This window comes from Vanellus vanellus, assembly GCF_965231255.1.
Source record: "Vanellus vanellus genome assembly, chromosome: 18".
NCBI classification, from domain to species: Eukaryota; Metazoa; Chordata; class Aves; order Charadriiformes; family Charadriidae; genus Vanellus; species Vanellus vanellus.
Window position 1 is genome coordinate 5,079,039 of NC_138923.1, and position 16,027 is coordinate 5,095,065.

The 16,027-nt window shown below is 45.1% G+C and overlaps 1 protein-coding gene across 1 annotated transcript in view; it reads right to left on the reverse strand.

Annotated features, from left to right (window-relative positions):
* Nucleotides 1-14,178: 14,178 nt before the first annotated feature.
* Nucleotides 14,179-16,027, reverse strand: part of BRINP1 (BMP/retinoic acid inducible neural specific 1) — a gene marked incomplete at both ends in the record, with an annotated part of 60,564 nt that continues 58,715 nt past the window's right edge. The window contains one exon of the mRNA XM_082492615.1: nt 14,179-15,319. Coding sequence (XP_082348741.1) covers nt 14,179-15,319 — 1,141 coding nt within the window. The remainder of the gene's footprint in view (nt 15,320-16,027) is intronic.

Sequence of the window (16,027 nt, forward strand, 5' to 3'; positions counted from 1 at the left end):
GGGAGAAGCCGTAACTGGAATAAGACGCAGCCGTTAATCCACGTGCAGTGCAAGTTGCTGCGGTTTGCCGCTCTGACGACTGTTTCCCCTCAATCTTAAGTGTCTCTCCTCCCCTGAGCACACCTCTTCCTCAGACCGTGGACCACCAGGACCAAAAAAAAAAGCTCAAAAGAGAGCAGTTTGCTTTTGAGTCCCCCCAAACCTATTCGTGGACAGCGTGCGGGGAGCGGTGCTCGTTCCTGTGGGAGATCAGACTGTGTCACACTAAACAGCGAATGCAGAGCTCCTCCGTTAGGTCTTCGTTTTCCGCATGCACCCAATTAAACAGAGCTGTATAAACTAATCAAATTAGGCTGAGAAGGAAGAAAGATAGATTGTTATTTTTAAATACTTGGGAGACGTTTGGGAATGGGAGGTCATAAAGGTAAAGAGGGAGGTCAATAAATAGAAAGGAGGAAATTATTTTTAACCATTGCAGATAAGGTATTTTTAGAGCAATCACCTGAAAGCTCCCTGAACTACACAGAATGATAAGCACCGCTCAACACAGCAGCAGTAATGGGAGCTGAGCTGCAGCCTGGCTCAGACCCATGTTCCCTCGCTTCTTTCAAGTGAGTTTTCAGCGTAATGATTATTTTTTTCCCACCTCCTGTCCTCACTGCTATCAGCAAGGGTACCTCAGAGAGTCTGGTTCTCGTATGGACATTCGAGGAGGTATTCAGTTGTTGCTAAGTGGGTATTTTTCCCCCTCTGGTTTGTTTTCCATCCTTTTCTTTAGACCGCTCTCCTCTCACCTCCGCACTAAGTGGAAGAGATGAAGAGCCGAGCGTCCACAGGCAAGCGCGTGTGAAAAGAAGCCAGAGGTTGACTTCCAAAAGGGGCCGGAGGACCTGAGGGATACACCTCTGGCTGAAACCTCATGGAGGGATGCCACAGGCAGGGCAGGGGACGGGGCGCTGCCCCATCGGAGTCCAGTGTAACAAACCCCCGGGCTGGAGGCAGCAGACACGGGCAGAGCTGCCTGAGGAGTCTCTGTGTGTTTGTCTGCGGTGGGGGGGGAGGGAGGGAGGGACATCATTGGCTTTTTTAATTTCACTTTTGGCCCTTTTGGCACACTGTCCATCCTACACAGCTTCACCGATTGTCTGTATCACACTTTGTCAGCAAGGAGACTGGATCGACACCTTCATTTTTCATAGTCTGGACAATGGTCAAAGCAGATTTAGGTGAAGGAAAACACCTTTGGCTCAGGATAGACTTAGAATATGCCTCCCACAGACATTCCTCGCTAACGCAGACAAAGGCATGGGATGCGCTGACCATACTGTGTAGAAAAGAAACCTTTTTCTTTAATCTCTACTCTTCTCAGAAAGAGCTGGATCTTCGAGGTGATTCTGCATAAATCAGGCTGTGCCGTAAGGCGTAAGCTGTGAAATTAAGCCAGATGTTTTCAAAGGCAAGGGAAGATGTCTGATTCCTCCATCTGAATTAGGATTTCTCCCTCCTGAATGCCAAGCTTTTGAATGTGTCAGTATGTTGACACGTTGCCACAGTTTGGGGAAAACAGCTGTTTTGGAGCCATCTTCCTATCTGCTCTCTGAAGTTGATCGTCTGACGGCACCTTCCCTGGCCACTCCTCCGCCTTCGTGGTTTTCCGGAGCGAGGGCAATGAGAAGGGATTTTTCTTTCTTTCAAGGATCAAAGCAAAACATAGAAGATGCCAAATGATAAATATTTGACTTTGAAACATGAAAAAGAAGAGGAAGAGCAGCATCAAGGGAATAAATCTCTTGGGATGTCCTGCAGTCTGAATGTACATTTTGTATTGCTAAGATAGGAGTTGTGGATGCAGCGTGTAAAGATGTGGGTTTTACAAGAAAATAGAATCAGCCAGGAGACCTCTGGGAAATCACAGAATGTGTGTACGCTTTATGGTTTGTATAAAATTAAATGTTTTTTTTTTTTCTTAGAGATATTGATCCTTGTTCTTTTATTATTATTATTATTATTTATTTTTCCACCCTTATTTCATTGTCCATATCCCTGTCTTTCGGGCCCCTTGTTTTAATTGGTCCTATTTACGTGAAACAGGTTGATAACTCTCATCTCTTCCCTCTTTTGCTCTCAATAATTATAGGTCTCCTAGGAAAGCTGGCCTTCAGTAGAAATTTTGCAAAGGTTTTGAAAGATTTTATTAGAAAAGATTTGGATCCTGCACAATTATCAGTTCTGAAAGGTGCTTTGCCCACCTCTTCCAGTGGAAGTGCTATTGATCATCTCACAAAAGGAAGGCATGTACTTACAGAGAGAAAAGTTGAGGTCTGGCTACCTTTTCAACATCAATGATAAAATTGCATCTAATGTTCACCCCATTCACCTTAACTCCACTGGTCTGCACTAATTAAGGTGGAGCAAGCAGGGCCGGTTAATAAAGAACACTGTAATTCGGCTTATGCTGGCCAGTGATTGCAACAAGAGGAAAAACCCAATAACTGATTCAAAAGATGGGCTTTGATTAACAGAAATATCTGGGGCTTTTGTTCACTGATTGTACAGCACATGCTGTAAAACCCCGTCACTATCAATGGCTTAGATGTAAGACTCAAAATACCTTCTCTCCCTTTTAAGTTGGGCTCCAACTTGTCAAGTCCTGCTTTAGAATATTGCAGCTGATCATCATAATTCTGCCTTCTGTTTTGCAAAAACACTGTTCTCCTTGGCCATATGTGCCACCCTATTGCTCCAAGGTCCTATACCCAGGGCAATCACATCCCACCCCACACGGCAGCTGACTCCTTTTGGAGCAACCACCTTGTTCCCTGTAAGTCAAACACTGGTGTAGTTTACAGAATATTTTGCTCCTGGGTCTATTTTAAATACCCATATGTATAACCAGTTTGGTTCTCTCTATCCAGGACAGGTCTTCACCACTATCAGAACAGACCTGACTTCTTCGCATCACTACCAGCCACCCTCCCGACATGCCCTGCAGTAAGCAGCGTGTGCCCTGTGCCGTGCTAGCAGAGCTGCGACACAACTCCTTTGCCACCTTTGAGTTGAAAAAACATGCACACAAAATAATTTTCTGGGGTTGTGGGAAGGCACACAAGGGCAAGAGCCAGTTTGGGTGCTGTGTGATGTCTTGCCATCCATCACGGCTGAGCCCCTCTACGGAGCATTAGCCATGGACAGTGTGATGGACACCAGCTCTTGCAGACTGGCCTGAAGATGAGGGTGGGAGCAAACCCACGGGCTTCTCACACCCCACCGCTGTCTGGACCAGCTCATTCCAGCTGTGCAGACAGGAGACAGTGTAATCAGGACTCTCTCCTTCCTCCGAGGCCTCTCAGGAGCAGTAAGAAAGGTCTATGTGTACTCAGCGAGGCCAACTTTTCACACCCCATTAGCCCAGATGTGATGAACTTCACTTCCCATAAGTAGCTCTGCCGATAGAGCTGACCAATTTTTTTTCCCCCAGCTGAATGGTTTTCTCTTACAGAAATGTGAATTCAGCAAAATATAATTTTTGTTGACATTTTTAATGGGAAATTATTGAAACACTTCATTTCCATTTTAGCATTTGGCCAGTTCTGTCTCATCTGGTATGAAATCCAGCAGAGAAGCCCTTGCCTCTATCAATCATTTACCAGAGTTTCCCTTCAAGAAGGCCGTCCGGAGATTCCTGAGCTGAAATATGATGGGATGTTGCCTTTCACTCTAAACTTTGAGAATGGCACTTTCCAGTTAACTGTAGAACTTTCCTCCTCAGAATGAAAATATTGTTCCAGAAAGCTGCATTTCTAGGGAGGAAAGGTGTCTCGCACCAGCTGAATCATAGAAAGGATGGTCTGACTCAAGGCTTTTAAAGAATTAACAGTTGCCACAACAGGACTCCCTCGTATGCAGCCAAGGCGGTGCAGAGAGGAGTTGGTACAGGGAGCCCTGCGTGGTTTAGGCTTTTTATAGTGACAGATTTCTTTGCATAATACATTTTGGGTGAAGCTTCAGGTTTATTTTGTACTTATCCGATGTCAGAAAAGTATATATTAAGGCTTCAAAAAAAAGGCAGGTTTTTTAATCAGCTTATTACAGCCTTCTGGGTATAATAAAGCAGTTATATGGCAGTAAACCTGGAATCCTACAGGAGTTTGTTGTAAAGTGACAGATTCGGGTCAGAGCTGTTAATGAACAGCCAGATTGATGCGTGATGCATCATGATGGGAGACATGGCATTATTGTTTAACGGGAGAGTGCAGAAAGGTAGGATATGAACAAGTGGGTACCCTGGTGTTTAATACCTTGCCTCTGGCTAATACCTGATATTTCAGAGAAATCAGAGCTATTCTACAACTGGTGAATAAAGTAGCCACAAAGTAGACGTGGTTTTGGCTCCTTAGCTGCCTTCACCCTGGCAAGAAACCCTAAATTTCCCAGTTGACTCGTGCTTCTGTGGGTACAGACTTTGAAGACCATTGACATGGGCTGGGTATGACCGGAACAGTGCTGTAAGAGACCCATTTTTTTTTTCCTGTTTCTGCCACTCCCTGTGTGACCATAGGCAACTCCTTCAACATCTACTTCTGCCCTCTTACTTGTTTTAAACAAATCCTTTGTGGAGCATGAGTTTCTCATGTCCATGTCATCTAGTTGGCTTTTATTCTATTTCTTGTTCTAAATTTTATTTTCATTAACTGGGTCCTATAATAAATGCACAAGTAATGCTGACCGGAAGGAAATGCTGCTCACCCTATAAATATCAGCGAGATTAAAGAAACACTTTATGAATGGGAATATATGCGGAATGGCCTAAGAATCATAGAATCATAAACAGTTTGGGTTGGAAGGGACCTTTAAAGGCCACCTAGTCCAACCCCCTGCCATGAGCAGGGACATCTGTAACTAGATCAGGTTGCTCAGAGCCCCGTCCAACCTGACCTGGAATGTTTCCAGGGATGGGGTATCTACCACCTCTCTGGGTGACCTGGTCCAGTGTTTCACCACCCTTAGTGTAAAAAATTTCTTCCTCGTATCTAGTCTAAATCTACCGTCTTTTAGTTTAAAATCATTACCCCTTGTCCTATCGCTACAGGCCCTGCTAAAAAGTTTGTCCCCATCTTTCTTGTAGGCCCCCTTTAAGTACTGAAAGTCTGCAGTTAGGTCTCCCTGGAGCCTTCTCTTCTTCAGGCTGAAAAAGCAATGGCTGCTGCTCAATGTTTCCTAGGAAGAGAAGGCAGCAAAAAACCACCCTAAAAAACACTAAGGACTGGTTCGCCTTTATGGGACTGACCCCTGAAAGCCCATTGGGAACTTCAGCTGGTGCCGCATGCGTCGTCCTCTTAATTAGTGCTTTTCTGAGAAGTTTCTTGAAACCAGATCTCCTTTTTCTTATGTCTCAGTAAAATGCCAGCTACTCTGGGGTCTTGGTGCATGACTGAGGTCCCCCAGTGCTACATCAGAGATATTAATTCTCATTAAGCAGTGATGCAACCGGTGTTCATTTGGACACGCGTTGTGCACTTCACGGCTGCTCCAGGGTGCAATGTAAGTGTTCATCTCGGTCTAAAAGTCTCTGCGTGTGCTCCGTCACAGCTGCCTACGCTTACTGAACCCAACCCAGCCACTGAGATTAAAAAATAAATTCAGGCTAACAAGTTGTTTTTTGATCTTGGGACCCCTGGGCCTTTACAGTCCTGAGATCTGGGATTCTCCCAGAGCTCAACACACATCACCAGTTATTGAGAACTCTGAATTCGAGCCAGAAAAATACACGGGCATGATCTTAACTCATAAGGTCTTGAACAGTCCCTTTGACTTTCATGCATCTACCCGCACGCATGCAGACACAGTATCGCAATCCATCGTGCTCAGCACCTTGCAGGACTGAGCCCTTCACTAATCCTTCTAAACCCAAGTCTATTGACTTTCAAAGCAACCCGTGAGGGTTTCTTATCTACATTTCCCGAACAAGCTGCTAGCTTAGGCTGAGCCTTTTTGCATTAGTCTTCAACCAGAGTTGATTTTGAGCAATGAACATGATTAGATTTTCATATCAGGAGAGACTGCAAGTATGGAGATAGCTCCCAAATATCCTGGAGTAAGTCAGGAGTGAACTCCCTTCGCTGAGTAGCTTGTAAAAACACAAAAAGATCAGAATTAGTGCCTAAATACAACCCAGCCAAAATCCAGGTTTTGCTTTCTCATCCTGGCATGAATGTTAACAGAACCCTGAGTCTAAATGTCTTAGGGAAGTTTGAAAACCAGATCTCAGTAGTTAGATGCATGACATTTGTATAATATGATCCTGTCATCACATTGCAGAACAAGATTCAGTCCTAAATTACACCACAGCCCAACCCAGAGGGAGATGCTGCATGCTGTCAAGAAGCCTGCCCCAGAAAACAGGCAGAAGTAAGGATTGCTTCATCTCTAGAAAACTTCTTTTATAGGTTTCTCTGCACCAAAATCAGGCAAAGGCAGTTCTTTCAGGCTTGACCTAAGAATTTGGGATGTCACAAGTCTGAAACAAAATCCACATCGTAGTGGCACATCATCATACGTATTTCTCAAGGCCACTATCAATCCATGAAAGAGTGATACACAGACACCAGGAACTGTTGGTGGAAATAAAAGCATACCTGGAATAACCATTCCCACCCGGGCATCCCTCCTCCTCTTCATACAATGGTCAGTCTTAAGACTGAGACTCGAGACGGACTCTGGTCCCAGTCCAGCGCAGGTTTTTGCCATAGCAAGCCAGTCTCTGTCCGTCTTGGGCTTCCCTTTCCCTCCTATAAAAGTCAGGCGAGCCCTAAACTGATCATGTCTATTAAAGCGACAATAATTAATTCTATGAATGGCCAGGACCAAACACAATGAGACCTGGATTGTAATCAAGACCTCAAAATGTAGATTAATAGATGTCTATTAATAAGTTAAAAGATACCTAATATGGTTATATCAAAACTGAACTAAATATATACCTGTATGTAAAAATACAAAAGGTATAAGTTGTGTTTCTCTCTTCCGGTTGTCACATTAAGTCTCTTGGCTCCCTCACTTGAACTTGGCAGCGTCATAATCCAGGCGCCCTTTCCTCTGTTCCTGGCAGCATCTTTGAGAACTCTTGACCTTCCGCTCCCCTTGGCACACCCTGTTCAAGGAGATCTGTCAGCACCTTGGAAAATCATCCCAGTTGAACTTCTTTTTCCTATTTAGACAAATCTGTGTTCCAGACAACATGACTGACAGCATTAAAAAACAGGGGTAGCTCAGGTGATACTCAAAAAGTAGTATCTATCCCACATTTCAATCAGAAAATCTTGACTTTAAACTTCCCTTTTTTAGACCTCCTTTAAAATTTCGGTCAAAATAATTCAGTTGGACTTTTTCTACTGGAAGCTGTTTGTTATTAAAAACTAAGGCATCTCACAGCAATTTATCACTGGCAAAAGCATTCCTAATAAACAGAATGAGTCTCCGTGCTTTTCCCATTTCATTTTGCTTCTTTGTTCAGTTCAATTTGGTTGACTTTTTTGGTGGCATTAAAATATTATTTTAAGCTGCACATACACGATGTGCATTATATATAATATCTAATGGTCTGGTTTTGTTCATTACTGAGCCAAAACTGAAAAGAGGAGATGATGAGACACGGGATGGGTTTGGGGAGTGAAAAGAGTCCTCCCTGCGCGGTGAGGTCAGTAATCCAATTTCTTTTGTGCCTGCCTGTATCTGTTCAGGGTCACCTAAACAGATCCCGCTCCTCCACAGGTTCTACTGCCATGATTATTTTTTCTAGCAATACCTTTTGCAGTTCTCCTGGGGAGGGACCCGTGGTCTGTTTTTTCTAGGTCTCTACCCAAGGTCAAATTTCCTTCTTGTCTGAAAAGCAAGTACTGGAGGCCGACAGGAACCGCAGAGTGATTGCGCTGCCGTACAGATAAACACTACAGATGGGGACACAAAATGGTGTACCTGGGGCTGCTCCTGTAGATGTCTTTAATAGCACTAAAAGCCATTAAGGTGTTCAGCTAGCTACAGCCCACCTCATTGTGTCCTGCTAAACTTAACCCAGCTCACACTGGAAAGACACTCCCACTATGAGACCCACTCTCCCCAGTGTCTGGTGGTGTCTTTGTCAGTATTTATCTGAGAAGCCGCAGAGTTGGCATACCACTGCTCGCCTGGTTCTTGTGGTCAGGATTCATATGGACAGTCTTGTATGTGAGAAGGTTCACCTGCTGTAGGTGTCCCTGCTCTGTCAGGGGGGTTGGACTAGATGATCTCCAGAGGTCCCTTCCAACCCTGACCATTCTGTGAAGGTTTGTTTTGCGTATCCAAGGGGCATAGACTGGTACCATTTGTTGTTTGTTTTTTTTTTCTTTTCTTTTCTTGTTATACAAAAGGAAAGTCGTATTTGGTTGAACAATATATTTGTACCAAGCACCCAGCTTTTGTCAGTTGAAAATTCAGGAGGGAGGACTGAAATTTCCAAGGAGGTTTTTATAGAGCTTTTAGTACTCACTGTTTTCCATAGTTATTTAATTTACAGAAGAATAATAATCCTGATAACATTAAGAGAAGGTAGTTTTAGATTATGGAAAAAAAAGATTACTGGAAGAAGTTGTGAGGAAAATCTGAGGGGGTATTAATCGATATGCAGATTAGAAAAGTATCTTGGACAAGAAGGTCTATAATCTGAGTGGGTCCAGCATGTCTAACGTATCATTTCAAACTTTCCAGGATAGAAAGAACATGGAAACATCTCCCTCATGACCTCCTTACACCTTCTCTCATCTGTCTCCCTTCTGCCTCTCCCCTAACACACACCACTGACCAACCTCCTCTGTCTCTGCTTTCAGAGGAGGAACTGCAGCACCTAATCCTTGTGCCATCTTTATCCAACAAGCACCAGGGTAGATTCATCAAGGAAGGCACTTTAGCTGGAGGCGGGAGCGCACGGCTTGGATTGCCACTCAGCATTTCTCCTCCAGCACTGGGAAAAGAGCAGCCAGGCTGGAGATCTTGCTACACCCTGGTGCAGGAGATGCCATCTGCCAAGTGTCCTCTCCTGAGTGGTGTTTTAGCAAGTGGGCTAAAAAGAACATCCTGTACATGGCAGCCGAAGTCCATCGCAGCTGTCACAGGAACATACGCACACAGCCTGGGCTGGAGGTGGATTCTGGCTCTGGAGGCAGGCTGGGCAAGTGGCCAATAAGCCTCCCTTACTTGCCCATGTTTCCCTTTGGGAAAAGGGATTCCTGGTTTAGCATGGTCAGAGGTGGCTCTGGGGAGCACTGGCATTCACTCATCCCAGGTGCAGCTCTCCCAGAGAGACACCAACTCCACCAATTGAGGTTGCCAGGGCCTTGTGGCCAGTCTCGATTTCTTGGAGGTGACTGGCATGAGTCCCACTAGCTCCAAGAGCAGCAGATCTCCTGTGTTCTTTTACGCAACAGCAAACAGGCTTCCTGGGAAGAGGAAAATAAGCGTGGAAATTGCCTCCACCCTTTATTTACTTCCCTGCCTTCTGCCCTTGTCATCTCCTCCCCCTTACCTGTCCACCCAATTCTCACGCCTCCAAGAAGAGGCTTCCGCTCCAGGATGGTGGTTGTTGGAGCTGCGGAGGGGTCACTGGGTCTGACTGTGGGGTCACTGGGGCTGTGCCCTTTGCCTCTGAGGAGGGCAAAGCTGCCGAGGTCCAGATTCTTCCTGATGATTTCATGTGATAGCTAATTAATGGCCTCCCCACGTTTCCATGGCAACTCCATGCTGTGCTCTTAGCCCTGATCCAAATGGGCATTCTGTACACTTCTGAAGCTGTAGCATCAGCATATTAATAAGACTTGCTGACGTCCTTTGCTTTCTGCCACATCGGCTGGTTAAGTCTAAATTAGAATAACTTAAAAAAAGCACATTTCTTAGTAAGCTCCCAGTGCATTCTCTCATGTGACTTGAAGAAACCGATCCCAGAAGTCTTCAGCATTTGAAGGGAAGCAGCAGGTAGATTCTGCTCTCCCTCCTGCTTTTTGCCGTGCTTTGCCTTTGGGACACCTGGCATCTGGCTTTTCTTGTTTTCTCTGGGTTATTTGGAAGCTCCAGCTTTCATGCAGTCCCTAATTTAATTGCAGCGAGGGACAAGTATCCACCCGGATTTGGTAGGACCATCTCTGTATTAGCTGAGCTGGCCAATCTTATGGATTGCTCCCCACCTCCTTCTTCTACAGGGGAAGGAAGATGAGTTTCATTCTCCTACAGTCAGAGAATGGTTACTCGTATGTCAAAGTGTGAAGGTCCCTTTTATCACTAAACTCTATAACAATACCTACTGATAGTGCAGTTTAGTGAATCTAGTTTTATGGGTGAAAGGATTCTCTGGGCCCTACCTAATTCTCCTCTATTAATTACCCTCCATTCTAGTCATTGTCTTGTAAAACAGCTTTTGCTGACCAAGTGGAAGACTCAAACATAATTTCCTCAGGAGCCCATTAACACCGCTGTAGCACTGGTGTAGCCTCTCTAGGGGGATCGGAACTACTTTCCCTTATCGAGACAGAAGTATGCCAGATGCCTCCACATCTTCTGTTGCCTGCAGAACAAATACCCAAAAACAAACCTGTGGGATCTGTTTCTGGATGTGGCTGTAACAGGCTGTCCCCTTACCTGGGGAAGAGCTAACGGGACTGAGCAGTGGAAGCAGAGCATGTGGCCTGTCTGTGGCAGACATTTCTTTTCTAGCATCAAAAGCAGAGAGTAGCATGGTCCAGGCCACATTTCATTGACTTGACGGGGTTTGTTTTCCCTTTTTCTCCCTGTCATAAACTTTAAGCCCCAAATAGTGGCTGAGCTGCCAGATAGCTTCATTTTCCCCTACCCTGAAGGACGAGGAAATTTGTTCTTGGCATTTTGGCTTCATTTCATCACAAAATTTCATCTGGCCATGTTGATGTGCCATCATACCCTGGTGTCATGTTGCACCATCAGGCTCTCCCAAGTTACGTTCCATATGCTGACAGCATATCTATGCCAAACTTCCTTCCATGTCCTCACACTGGTTTTCTACACTCCAGCTTCACCACTCGCAGCCATGGTGGAAATGCCAGCTCATTATGGGCAATGCCTCTCTAACTCCACGGCTGTCTACCATTGCTTGGGTCTGAACTGGACAGCAGTGATTTAATGTTCTGTTGGCGCCCGATGTCTTGCTTAAGGTTTGCGGTGCTGCCCCCCTTGCTGAAGCCCAGTAATACTGGGGGCTGACCATCCCAAGGCATCACTAAAGATACATGAGAGCAACTGATTTGATCCCTAATAGTCCCACAAATACGGGTCAAGATTCAGCTAATGTGTCACTAGTTACCCACGAGATCTGAGATTTAATTGCAACTTCTTTGGCTTCTAGTCACTAGAGCTGGATACTTATCTCATAGGAAAGCAATCTATTGAATTAATTTCACTTTGTGTTAGCACGTTCACTATTCCCAGCCACGAACAAATCCCATCATTGAATGCAGACTGCATCGCAGGCTATAGGTTGCTCATAAGCAATATTCAGTATTTTTAGAGCAATAACTATAGTTCTTTTCAGTGTCAGCTCTTTGGGTCATACATGTAAATTAAACAGTACATTTCTATTCCCTGCTTGGATGGATGTAACTGTCAGGAACATTATTTCCACTCATAATTACAAATTTGACATTCATTTCCCATGAATGCTCTCTACTATTTGCTTAAAACTAACTTCCATGCATACTATTGCTGGTGAATTTTCTCTTATCAGAAAGCTGACACAGGAATGTCACAACTGTAAAGAAACCTCTTTGAATGGTGTGGTCTACAAGCACGAAGCTCTACTACGCTAAGCAAAGACCAATTAAATGAAAAACAAAACCACATGAACAAACTGGGAAATGTAGGCAACCTTGCAACTTCTTGCATGGACTGATGAGTAGAGACAGAAAGAGATGTTAATGCAAGTTAGGGAAAACACAACGTTACTACCAATGAAAACCGATGGATGTCCCTAGAAACAGCTTTGTTGTTTAATTTACCCAGCTCTTCTTCAGATGCATGCACTTCCCCCACCTTTGGTAGACAGATGGGGACTGACGTGTGCTTTTGTAACTGGGACTCCTTTTTGTTTTCTTACCAACTACCCAGATAGTTTCTCTTATGCCCTCAATTGCTGGTTCAGCAGCAGAGTTCAGTGAATGTATATTTTCCTTAAGGTATCTAATGCCTTCTCAGTTTGGATGGGCATCAACCAAGCCCACACAAATTAAACCAAACCTGAAGTGAAACTTAATTGTCTAAGTCCCTGGTGTCACATGAATAACACCACAACGCATTTAGCTCTTTCCAGAAGAACTGAGATTATTCTCAGAATCTGAGCCAAAGCCTCCAAATAAGAAGATCAAAAATTTCTACAAGACTGTTTTGAACTCGATTGAATCAACATGTTAAATCTCGAGCCAGACCTGGATCTTGGACTTTGGATCGGGACTGTCCCTCCTGCTCAGGCCTGTTTTCCCCCAGGATACTCCTCCAGCTGCAGAAGTCAGCAGGATCAGGGATTTATTTCTCCCTTCTAGGAAGGCAGAAATTCTAGCCTCTCACTAGCACTTCTCGTGATCAACTTTAACTAAAAACCAGTGAGACTAAGAGAAACACGCCACTACTCGCCTCCCACAGTGTTCAGGCTTCATAACCCAGCTCAGTTGATCCTACATTCATACACTCCATTCAATGTACTATTCTTTTTTAAATCCAAACACACATGAACACACACACTCCACAAATTTTTACCCACCTTTTAGTTATTTTTGATAACTCAAATTCAGGGTAGATTTAGTTATTGTGCTCTTCCCTCCCATTTACTACTTTTGCAGATATTTTAATACAATTTTCTCATCTGTTTTCTCTAATTTTTTTTTGTGGACAAAGAAAGTGTAAGTGAAACAAGGATATTATTCACAACCCTGGAAACATAAGAAAGTAAAAGGGATTTTTCTTTCCCCAAAGAACAAAAATGGCATATGTGCCCTCCAGTGTCTCCAGGTTTCCTTGGAAATGTTGTTTTTTTTTTTTTTTTTCTTTTTTTCTTTTTTTTTTTTTTTGTATTGTGCTTTGGTTTTTGTGGTGACAAGGGTTTCCCAGGGTTATTGAAAACCCTGGGATCTGAGGCAAAAAGCCAAACCCAGGCTTGTCTTTAAGTCTAGGTTTATCAAAGCGGCATATGATTTTGGCTTTCTCTGGTCTAGGGACTCTGGTGAAGTACCTTAAAGATGAGTGATGCTGAAGACTTACAGGTGCTGATCCTCAAGGGGTTAAGCTCTGACATTACTGAAGACAACAGCAGTCTGATGCAGGGTATGAACTCCAGTTCAGCAAAGTAGCCACAGGGACCTGACATGTCCCATTCTTCAGCTGGTGCTGAGACTCTACCTCTGGTGAAAAGTCTTCCAAGATGGAAAGCCCAAAGGGAAAACACCTGAGACCTGCACCCACCCACCCACCCCCTCTTATGTATCTTCTCACCAATAAGGCGTTAGTTTTACTCTTAAAGGACTGCCATCACCTTCTGTTCTCCAGCAAAGCTCAGCACAGGCTGCAGGAATAACTCAACGTAAAGCTGGCATAAATCTCAACAGAAGAAATATCTTTTATCTTTAACCATTTACTCCCACTATAGGAATAATGGCAGTTCTTTTACATTTACAGATAACTCTTGTTTGTTTTGATATTTTTTTTGTTTGTCTCTTTGTCTTGGCACCTGCATAGCAGAAAACTTTACAGTTCGTTACAGAAGTTTGCCCCTCTCTCTGCTCCTCCCTTTATTTACTCTGCTGCCCCTGAGGACTAGCAAGCAACACCCCCAAGGTCAAGAGAGAGTAAGGTGTTACCCTTTTATGACGGATTATAGAAATAACAAACATGCCTGACAGTTTTATACAGCTGCTAGAACGGGTTTAGTTTTCAACAAATGAAGAATTTCCTCTTTTTTTTTTCCTCTTTTGTATATTAATTACATTTTACAAATCTTGTTTTTCACCCCTTTTCTTTACTTTCCCCCACTCTTCTTGCTTTCTTTTTACTTTTTTTCTCTTTTTTTTTTTTTTTCTCTTTTATTTTTTTACAGCAAAAGGATCAATCACCAACATGTCCACTGAAAAGTCCGGGTTAGCAGAGTTTGGCTGTCATCTGGTCCGACTGTTTGAGGATCTCAGTGTTGTACAGGTCTAGAGCGTGGTTCACACGGATGATCTCGCTGTTGGTGAGTTTCAGGCGGTGCTTGAGCATACAAGAGAACAGATCCAGCTGGGGCTTCCCTGGGGCCACGGGAGGCGCCAGTCTATTGATTCGGTCCCGAATATCCAGCAGCAAGAGCATGACGGAGGAGGAAGAATAGAACTGCCCACCTTGTGTGTACGACTGGTTGACCTGCTGCACAGCGCTGCGCAGTAGGTCAGCGTTAAAACGCAGGCTGTAGCCGTACACCTGCACGTCTGAGATCTTGATGTAGAACTGACGCTTGGTGGGGTCAGAAAGGTCCACGGGCCCTTGGCCAGTCTCATTACGCAGCAGGGAGGGCAGCCGAGTCCGGCTGCGTAGGTAGATGTGGACGGTCTCGAAAAAGGTTTTCCACCGGTTGCCCAGTAGCAGGGTCCAGTTGTAGCACTGGCTGTTTTGGAGGCGGATTTTCTCCCAGCGCGGGTAGCCGTACTCCCCAAAGGGCATGTTCCAGCCCTCAGAGTGACTCCCGCTGAACGGGTTGACGTAGACAAAGAACATAGGGTCCAGGCTGCTGTTGCGCATCTGGCAGATTCGCATGGAGATCCCGATCACCATGTGGATGAAGTCCATCCGGTTCTTGTTGCTCTTCAAGGTGAGGGACATGCGTTTGCGCCACCTGGGGTCGAAGAAGGTGTCCAGGCGGATCTCGTTGCTGATGAAGGTGGTGTGCACATACAGGCGAGAGTCCATTTTCTGCAGCAGGTACTTCAGCTCTAGGTCCTGGAAGTCCAAGTCCGTCTCAAAGCTGATGAACTGCTCACTCCGCTCCGAGTCTACGTTCTGAGGCTCGCAGCGACCCCGGTAAAGCTTATAGCCCTTGTTGCATGAGCCGCAGAGAGAGATGTTGGCAAGGCTGCACATGGCACAGCTGTTGTTGCCCCCGATGATGCAGGGGATGGGGCGCTGGCACAGGCTGGTGCCACCATGGCAAACGCAGCTCCGTTGGCTTTCCAGGAAGGTCCCCCAGAACCCATTCTCATTGCAGTAGAGCAGGGACTGGACCCGAGTAAGCCATTCCTGTATTGTCCTGCAGGTGGGAAGAAGAAAGCATTAGCATTGCAGAGTCTCTCAGAGCCTTTGGCGTCTTACTGGAGCCACAGCGCTTTCAGGGATATATCTGAAGCAGAGCTTTCAGAACATTGGTGCCCTGCCGTGGCACCTGGGAGCTATTCCAGTCTATTTCTAGACTGAGTCTTTCATCTGCTGTTTACTCCTCTGGTGGAGAACAAAAGCCGTCTAAGAAATACCTAGAAGTTAGGATTGATCATCTGAAGTCTCTTTTCACACTGTTCTAGGAGCTGAGACTGGCACAGCTTCCTGCCAAGAACCCCATCAGTGCCACGGTGACAAAGTTCAACTGTGGGAACGGAGCTGATAAAGCCATGCCGGAGACTGAGGTGCTATCAGACCTGGCAGGTCAGCATAACTTCTAGGCTAGCAGGAGAAAACTCCTCTCTGTGTCATTGGCAAGTCCCCCCACTCTCCAAAACCAGGCCTGTGATGGGATGAGGCAAAGCCAAAACAGCAGAAGAGAGGGTGGAAGTCAGGGTGCACAGAGACAAAGCTGCGAGAACAGCTTGCCCTTTAAAAAAATCTGCCGCTAATTAACCTCCTTTTACAGCCTCTCCCCTTAACAAGCAGCCACACTTGCCCATTCCCAAGCCCCACCACTCCCATAATTGCTATATCAGCACCCTCACCTCCGCGTCCTGCAGCCCTGGAATGACTCCTAATG